Genomic DNA, 9,953 nt, shown 5'->3' with positions numbered 1-9,953 from the left:
CCCTTCTAATATCAATCTATAGGGTATAAAGAGCATCTGGTCCAAATTTGGTGCTTTGTTCCAAATTTGCACGATTTTTATGAAATTTGTTACGAGTCGGGCCTACTATTGTGTAAAGATAATAATTATGAATATTTTCCTTTGGGAAATGTTTTAAACTTGACATTACATTCCATGGAAAGTTAGTAAATGTAATATTTCCCTTGTTGAAAACTTCTAAACTTGAAATTCTATTATATGTAAAGTTAGTAAATATGATAATTCCATGTGTCAGGAAATGTCTGAATAGGAAATCTCCATCTTTACATTTCGTAGGAAATTTGGTCTTTCAAAACGTATGAAATATATAGAAAATGTTAGATTTCCTATATATTTCCTACATTAGAAATCTATGATTTCGCCCAGTGTACGCGACGTTTAGTATGTTTTCTAAATTTCTAAATACGTTTTTGATTGTATTTTGTTGTTCCTCATAAGAAAATATATGCTTAACAGTCAAAGTCAAGCTTTGGTAGGATTTGTTGGCTTCAAATCCTTTTTTTGCTTCGATAACCCAAGATGAGATTTTGCCACTCGCTTAACAAGGCCCGGCATATCGAGTCAAAAATCTCAGAATCAAAACATTGCAAATGGCGGACAAAATTCAGCTAGAGTGTCTTCAAAAAAGAGTACATTTCTTTTGGAAATAACATATCATTACCTTTCGATATGGGATTGGATATTTATGTCAATCGAATCAGCAATATATATTGGACTTTTTTACCAAGTTTGAGAGTATATTTCGATGGGATTGTCAAGACATTGCTGGATATACATTAGAGAGTCAAATTTGATGTAATGAGCTAGAATGATGAAAAGTTGGGAATCTCAATTTTTGCGGCTCTTATCTCTATTTCCTTTAATGAATCGATATACCACTTATTATTTACAGCTAGCAATATTGAGAAAAAGCAAATCTAAAATGAAAAAAAATATTTGGATGACTCAGACAACCTTTCGACAGTGGTTGGGTTGAAGCTAAAACCCAACATGCACATGGGTACAAGAAAAGAACAAACAATCACTTTGCCCTTTCTTTGTTGAACATACACGTATACCAAACCAACCAACTTAAAGATTTTAGAGACATTTGGGTGACATGAAGAAACGCTACATCCCCATAACTTTGGACATTAAATGATTGGCAAAATGGTATTAACATTCTATTGAGATGTGAAACTGGTCCAAGTTGAAGAATTGATGAGAAGAATGGGCAGTACAAGAAATATTTGCTTTGGAATACAAATTCTTATATGGACAATACCTCTGGAACAAGTTAATGCTTGGTTCTTACTACATTCATGAGGTCAGAGCAGAGATAGGGAGGTCAGAGGTTTTGTGGATTTTATAAACTTTTGTAACTTGTGTGATTGTTTTGGTTGTTTTCCTGACGAGATACTGTAAACTTTTATTTGATAAACATTGCATTTTGGCTTGGAGTATGTTTTTTTGATGTTTTATTTTAACGGCAACATCATTTCTTGTTTGGATTGTTGTAGTGTTATCTTTTAGTGCCCCAATGTAGATAGGTTATTTCAATTTCATTTTTTATCAATTAATTCGTGTTTATGTGATAGGTCGTCCAAGAAAGCATTTTTTTGAGGTTTCCATATGTTTCGTCAAAATGGGTCAAAACCTGTCAAAAAGACAGACATTTTATACTGTGAGACCAGGTAACTTGCATCAGTGGAGGCAAACATGCATAGCCCTCAAATGAATGACCTGTCTGGTTATTAAAATACAACTAGGCAGCTCCGCTCGCAGCTCTACTCTACCATTTTTGTTTTGAATTAACTTTGTATTTTAATGACCAGCCAAGTCTTTCATTTGAGGGCTATGCATGTATGTTAGCCTCCACTGATGCAAGTTACCCGATCTCACGGTAAGTATTTTCTTTTCTTAACTTTATATAATTTTAAAGAGAAGACAAGAGCCTTTATTGTTGGTGTTATTATTACAAAGCCCCTACTATATATTTTAACTGTCGAAGTCATAAAAATTTGAAACCCTAGTGAGAGCTTTTTAAAATAATTTTCATGATTTTCTTGAAATTTTGAGAAACTACGTTTTATATTTTCAGTTTTGATTAGCATTTATTTTTTTAATCACTCCTTTGATCATAAGAATTTTTTATTCTATAACAAAATCTTTCGTATTAAAAAGTGTTTCTTTTATGTATACATCTTTTTGTTCAGAATTTTTTTCACGTTTATTTACTTTAGTTTCATTTTCTTTGTATGTTATTTATTTACACAGCAGAAAACCGAAATTTCACATAATGTTCATATGGACTACATGAACAGTCCTTTACATTATCGGAACTAATTTTTGCGGTCCAAGTAACATTGCATTTACAAGCAATTAATATCAGCTGGGCTTAGCAGGTATGAGGTATCAATTTTTACCCAATTAGTTTAATTTGTATAATTATTCTCAGCATCTTTGTGCCTCAACTTAGCCTGCTTGAGTCTCTAATTTTTATGAATCAGTACTTTACACTAGTTTAGCATTTTATCCCTATTACATTTATGTAACTTATTAAATACAATTTATTTTTATTAATTGTTTCAATCGAGGACTCTCCCATTTCAAATAATAGCCACTATTTTACAACCAGCTTTTCTTTATCTTTGCATATATACCTCTTTTGTTTTTTGTTTGGCGTCTTGTTGTGCACCTTCTTAGTTTTGCCGGTTGCTCTGCCACTACCTCTACTCTAATTTAGCCTACTCAAACTATTTCTTATCTTTGTGTCCTCTATTAGTGCAAAAAATTTACATAGGTTAATTATTTACTTTTTATTTTTATACAATCTTATAATTTGTATGTATGGATAATGGGTCTTAGGACCTTTTGATACTTAAAATATAGATTGATAGATAGATAGCAAGACTAAAAGTTAATTTCTATGAGGTTATTACATTTTAGCTATTTGACTTATTTTAAGGTGCCATTTTGAAACGTTTTGGTGTGATTGGTCTGAGACAAGTTTATGTTTTATTATATGTTTTCATTTTATTTTATCTTTTTAAAGAGAGTAGATATATATACTGTAATACGTTTTAAAATTTTTATTGCCTTAAAAAAGAAAAGTGTATTTTCATGAATTAGGAATTTTCATGAATTAGGAATTTTCATGAAATAGAATACTTATTATTAGACCTTCATTCTCTGTTTTCTAAACTCCATTGTATTTGTTTGCCATTTTTGGGGAGTCTTTTAAAATTGATTATAAGTTTAAATTCCTATCCGTGTAGTTTTTGTAATATGGACTTTTTACAAGATTGTCATCTTGCCAGATCTTAACACCTTTACAATTTCACGGGAAATATGATATTTCCATTCCCTGTAAATTTGGTAGATATGATATTTTAATTATCTGTAAATTTGGTAGATATGATATTTTCATTCCATGTAAATATCCGGAATGTCATCTTACCACATTTACAATTTCATAGGAAATATGATATTTACATTCTCTGTAAATTTGGTAAATATGATATTTACATTCTCTGTAAATTTGGTAAATATGAACTTTTATCAAGATTGTAAATATGTGGAATGTCGTCTTACCACATTTACAATTTCATAGGAAATATGATATTTACATTCTCTGTAAATTTGGTAAATATGATATTTACATTCCCTGTAAATTTGGTAAATATGATATTTAAATTCTGTGTAAATTTGGTAAATATGGACTTTTATCAAGGTTGTAAATATGTGGAATGTCATCTTACCATATTTACAATTTCATAGGAAATATGATCTTTCGAATCGCTCGAAAACCCTTGAAATATAATATTTCCTATATATTTCCGACTTAGGAAATTTATAATTTCGCCCAGTGCAAGGAGATGTTATGTTGTTTGTGCTCTACACTGATCATACAATCAGTACAAACAACCACCTTGCATTGCTGGCAAAAATATTTCAACAGCTCATTATGTTTTGGACAGTAACGTTTCGGACTAGAGATTTTCTTTGTGACATTTTGTATGTCAATAATTTTATGATTTACAAACCTCACACAACTCTGATGATATTCAGTGCATTTTTTACACAAATTTAAAACACAAGCTTCGCAATGGTTTGAAGCTGGAGACTCGGTAACACAATCTTGACAAAATGTGCCTTTCTTTGCAGCATTTTTCACTTTTTCGATGATATTTTGTGCAATATAATTGGTAGATAACTCAGCTGCACCATTTGGGACCTATATAACATAGATAAGTAATCTATATACATCTATAAACAGTTAAGCGACGCGGCAAGCTTGAGAGGAGACTTACAAAAATTGTAAAGTTACAGTAGTATTAAGAGTACTGATCCTGAGTGATTTAATCTAGAAGCAATTTTCTTAATATTTCTATTTAACTCTATTGTTATTATTTCAATCGCTTAAACATAGAGCTCAAAAAAAGCACCGACAACACCTTCTATGTGCACATCTTTTATAATTATATCATACGTTTTATGTCAACCTATAGGCAAATGGCTCAATTAAAATAGGAACAGGTAGAGATTATTTGCCCTCCAACGCAAAGATTCTTTCAGCGAGAATAGAGTTTGTGCTAGAATAAGCTTCTGTGCTGCTTTCGTTTGAAGATATCGCTTGAAAATGAGAATTTCCTGTGAATTTATGACCTCTTAGAGGCCCCCCCCAGCGGCACCCCTAATCACGCCATCACGCAAAAAAATTTTCTCAATCACGCATCACGAAAATCGCTAAAATTTGTCATCACGCAAAAAATAGCAAAAAATAGCCCAAATCACGCATCACGCCTGAAATTTTTGCCCTATCACGCCAAAAAAAATCTCTAATCACGCCATCACGCAAGAAAAAAGTCCCAATCACGCCATCACGCAAACCACTGGGGGGGCCTTCTCTAAAACTGTACTGTTTAAGGATGATTGATAGGTGTGTTCTGACTGTACCGTATCGATCACAAACACCAGTGATGTTCTCTGATTGATCTCATAGAAGCAGTAAAAGTAATATTCAGTAAGATCAGTAAAATATTGAAACAAACCTTGGTTTCTTCTCGACATTCAGGGCATTTAACAGTTCTACTCTGAATCAGTTTGTCGATGCATCCCTCACATAAAGTGTGCATACAATTCAAAAGCTTTGGTTTTACAAATTGATCCAAACAGACGCAACATTCCAACTCTTGTCCAACTTCCACACCAGCCATTCTAGTGACAGTTCAGGATTATTTATTGGAAGCAGCTGATAGTATTATGTTATTTACTTTTTCATTTTATAGTTTCGTATTTTCCACTTTTTATCTAAAAGAATAATAAAAGATGAATACTTTTAATTAACTATTATCAATGGACACTTACATTTTAGAATTTGCGAGTTTTTCAACGCAAATTTCACAAAATGTGTAAAGCAAATATTCATTAAATTCTTGACAGCATTGAAGCAATGACTCAATACCGGTAGGGTTATAATAATAAGGGTTGATACGACCATAAAAGTAACTTTGTAACTCTCATGCATCTCTCAAATTCATTAATCTTTTGATACCCCAAACAAAACAACAAAACAACAAAATCAATGAAACAATAATGAATAAGTAATAAGCATAAGATTGTAAGATTTTCGTTACTGAAAAATAAAATTTAAAGTTTATAAAAATTAATTGTTTATAAGCAAATTTTTGTCCCAAAATTATTGTATTTCAAATGCCACAATTAAAAAAAGACGCTTGGAAAATATATCCATAGGCCATCTGTGCTAAATAAATCTCATGTTATAAAAAAATTCAAAAAGTTCATGTTTATAACCTAGTAACTTTGATAGGAAAAAATTTCATTCATATTTTACCTTAAAAATGTATGATTTTTATCCTCCTATAATTCTACAGGATTGGCGAAGCATAAATTTACAGTTTTTAAGATTATTTTGGATTGGTGTAAATAAAATAATGGTAGAATATCAATTGTGCTAATAAAAACAAGATAAAAAAACAACGACAAATATTTATAAAATATACGATATCAAAATGCTATAAAACAAAAATTATTCAAAATATAAGTGATATATGATTATGTATATATCATTGTTTTAGTTATTTTGTTTATAATTATCATCCAATACTGGTTACACAAAATATTATGATAATGACAAGGCTCCTATTTGCTCAGATATAATTATCAATGCATCCCTGCTAGGATTGACTGAATGCTTTTCGAAGCCCATATCAAAGCCCAGCGAACTTCCTGAGAGCGCATTTTTATGATACAGTGTTAAAATTGCCTTACTCTTGAGGATCAGAAGAGGTGGGTTTGTTGATTTTCCTTTCAGTTGCAAATATAAAGGTAGAGGGGTAGAAGATACAATAAACGTACCATTCAAACTGTATTGCTTGCAGATTTCATCCAGTTCTTTTGTGAGATCACATATGATATCTAGATCATCACAATTTTCATTCAGGATAGATTCAACATATTGCACAGATTGGGAAACTTTGCTGGTTGCTGTTGAAAATCTGTCAAATTTAAGCTTCTCCTTTTTGTCTGCTCTAATTGTTGCAAGCTGTTTTACCAGTTCTTCTTCCTTCTCGGCAAGAACAACTCTTATTTCATCAAAAGCTTGTTTGATCATACCATTGCTTTCCTCTTCTGCAGCAACTTTTTGGTAAAAGTAACTTTATAACTCTCATACATCTTTCAAATTCATTAATCTTTATACCCCAAACAAAACAACAAAGCAATGAAACAATAATGAATAAGTAATAAGCATATTTATTTTCAGTATAATTGTAATATTTTTGTTACCGAAAAAAAAATTCAAGTTCATAAAAATTAATTGTTCATAAGAAAATTGTTGTCCGAAAATTATTGTATTTCAAATGCCAGAATTAAAAAAAAGACGCTGAAAAATATATCCATCTGCAGTCTGTGCTAAATAAAACTCATGTTATGGAAACATTCAAAAAATTCATCTTTATAACCTAGTAACTTTGATAGGAAAAAATCATTCATATTTTCCCTTAAATGCATTTTATATCTTCTTATAATTCTACAGGATTGGCGAAGCATAAATTTACAGTTTTTAAGATTATTTTGGATTGGTGTAAATAAAATAATGGTAGAATATCAATCGTGCCAATAAAAACAGGATAAAAAACAACAATAAATATTTATAAAATATACGATATCAAAATGCTATAAAACAAAAATTATTCAAAATATAAGTGATATATGATTATGTATATATCATTGTTTTAGTTATTTTGTTTATAATTATCATCCAATACTGGCTACACAAAATATTATGATAATGACAAGGCTCCTATTTGCTCAGATATCATTATCAATGCATCCCTTCTAGGATTAAGTGAATGCTTTTCGAAGCCCATATCAAAGCCCAGCGAACTTCCTGAGAGCGCATTTTTATGATACAGTGTTAACATTGCCTTACTCTTGAGGATCAGAAGAGGTGGTTTCGTTGATTTTCCTTTCAGTTGCAAATATAAAGGTAGAGGTGTAGAAGATACAATAAACGTACCATTCAAACTGTATTCCTTGCAGACTTCATCCAATTGTTTTGTGAGATCACATATGATATCTAGATCATCACAATTTTCATTCAGGATAGATTCAACATATTGCACAGATTGGGAAACTTTGCTGATCGCTGTTGAAAATCTGTCAAATTTAAGCTTCTCCTTTTTGTCTGCTCTAATGGTTGCAAGCTGTTTTACCAGTTCTTCTTCCTTCTTGGCAAGAACAACTCTTATTTCATCAAAAGCTTGTTTGATCATATTACCATTGCTTTCCTCTTCTGCAGCAACTTTTTGGTGAAATTCTTTGACTTTTCCAAGGCATTCAACCATTGTTAACTCACTCTCTCTCATCTTTTTGAGCTTTTGATTTAATTCTTCTTTGGCTTTGTCGATAGCTTCCGACACCAATGTAATATCATGATTTTTATGTTGTGCACTTATCAAACAACAATTATTACATACGACAACCTTCCATTGCTGGCAAAAATATTTCAACAGCTCATTATGTTTCGGACAGTAACGCTTCGAACTAGAAATCTTCTTAGATACATTTTGTATATGTCAATAATTTTATGACTTACGAACCTGACACATTCTTGATGGTACTTTGTGCATCTTTGACATAAATTCAAAACACAAGTTTCGCAATGGTTTGAAGCAGGAGACTCGGCGACACAATCTTGACAAAAAGGGCCTTTCTTTGCAGCATTTTTCACTTTTTCGATAATATTTTGTGCAATATAATTGGTAGATAGCTCAGCTGCACCATTAGGGACCTATAACATAGATAAGTAATCTATCAGTCAATAATAGAGACTAGTTTATTTTCCGATACTTGGAGTTTCGCGCCGTTTCAGGCAGTCTTCAGTCAGATTTAAAAAAAAATACAAAAACGATAATAGATAAGTAATCTATATACATCTATAAACAGTTAAGCGACGCAGCAAGCTTGAGAGGAGACTTACAAAAATTGCAAAGTTACAGTCGTAGTAAGAGTACTGATCCTTAGTGATTCATACTAATTGTCCTGTCAAGCAATCTTCTTAATTAGTCTATTTAAATCTATTGGTTGTTATCTCAATCGCTTAAACATAGAGCTAAAAAAAACACTGACGACACCTTCTATGTGCACATCTTTTATAATTATATCATCATTTTTATGTCAATCTATAGGCGAATGGCTCAATTCAAACGCAGGAACAGCTAGATATTGTTTGCGCTCCACCGCAAAGATTCCCTCAACGGGAATATAGTCTTGGGTAGAATAAGCTTCTGTGTTGATTTCGTTTGAAGATATCGCTTGGAAAAGCACGTGTTGAAAAGAGCTTTCTGTAAATTTGTTACCAGTCCTCCTCATGACCTTGCTGTTTAAGGTTAATAGGTGTATTGTTCTATTGTTCTGACTTCACTGTATTGATCACAGACACCAGTGATGTTTTATGATGTTTTTATTATTGATCTTATAGTAAAAGTAATATTCAGTAAGATCAGTAAAATATTGAAACAAACCTTAGTTTCTTCTCGACATTCAGGGCATTTCACAGTTCCACTTTGAATCAGTTTGTCGATACATCCCTCACATAAAGTGTGCATACAATTCAAAAGCTTTGGTTTTACAAATTGATCCAAACAAACGCAACATTCCAACTCTTGTCCAACTTCCACACCAGCCATTTGACCGTTCAGGATTATTTATTGGAAGCAGCTGATAGTATTAAGTTATTTACTTTTTCATTTTATATACTTTTTATCTAAAAGAATATAAAAGATGATTACTTTTAACTATCATGAAGCAGAGAAATTCCATCTCTTCTTCAACTTCCACACCAGCCATTCTAGTGGGCACAATTTCGTGTACCGACAGTTCAAGGGTATTTATTGGAAGCAACTGATAACATTCGGTAATTTATTTGTTTTAACCAATCTATTTTCGTATTTTTCCACTTTTTTATCTCAAATAATATAAAAGGTTATTACTGTTGACTATAGACCTTTTTTCAAAGAGGCCACCCTGTTGAATAATCATGTAGTCCAGCAGAAAAACAATAATAAAACCATGCATAATTATTACAATATGCATGATATACAGTAATTATGCATGGCTCTATCATTGTTTTTATGGCTGGACTACATAATTATTCAACAGGACGTCCTCTTTGAAAAAAGGTCTATTATCATAGGACACTTAGATTTGAGAATTTGCAAGAAGAAATGATGATTCTTTAGAGCTTTTTTGGCCCTCATTTCACCAATGTTCTCTTTTTTGGTACAGTATATGGCCCCCAAAACGGAGACGGCCCCCAAAACGGAGGTTTTCATTAAAATGAATATTCTGACTTGCATATTTATCAGAATTAAATGATTTTTGTCTATTTTGAAAGAATGATGGTTATA

General features: G+C 31.6%; 1 protein-coding gene across 1 annotated transcript; it reads right to left on the bottom strand.

Annotated features, from left to right (window-relative positions):
• Positions 1-6,048: 6,048 nt before the first annotated feature.
• Positions 6,049-9,295, bottom strand: LOC136816568 (E3 ubiquitin-protein ligase trim-21-like). Its single transcript, XM_067072908.1, has 5 exons — positions 9,069-9,295; positions 8,276-8,335; positions 7,475-8,111; positions 6,400-6,681; positions 6,049-6,056 (listed from the first exon to the last, which is right to left on the bottom strand). The coding sequence occupies exons 1-5, from the start codon at positions 9,231-9,233 to the stop codon at positions 6,049-6,051; spliced, it is 1,152 nt and encodes a 383-aa protein (XP_066929009.1). The 5' UTR covers positions 9,234-9,295.
• Between the last annotated feature and the right edge of the window lie 658 nt (positions 9,296-9,953).

This window comes from Clytia hemisphaerica, unplaced genomic scaffold, assembly GCF_902728285.1.
Source record: "Clytia hemisphaerica strain Z4C2 unplaced genomic scaffold, Clytia hemisphaerica genome assembly, whole genome shotgun sequence".
NCBI lineage: Eukaryota > Metazoa > Cnidaria > Hydrozoa > Leptothecata > Clytiidae > Clytia > Clytia hemisphaerica.
This window is presented reverse-complemented; position numbering and strand designations above follow the sequence as displayed.

Bases quoted from the DNA above. Each gene is read 5' to 3' on its own strand.
- LOC136816568 (XM_067072908.1), bottom strand. From the start codon at position 9,233: ATGGCTGGTGTGGAAGTTGGACAAGAGTTGGAATGTTGCGTTTGTTTG. The intron at 8,336-9,068 runs GTTTGTTTCAAT...TCTATGTTATAG, and splicing joins AATGTCGAGAAGAAACTAAG to GTCCCTAATGGTGCAGCTGA. The intron at 8,112-8,275 runs GTGAAAAATGCT...TGACATATACAA, and splicing joins CACAAAATATTATCGAAAAA to AATGTATCTAAGAAGATTTC.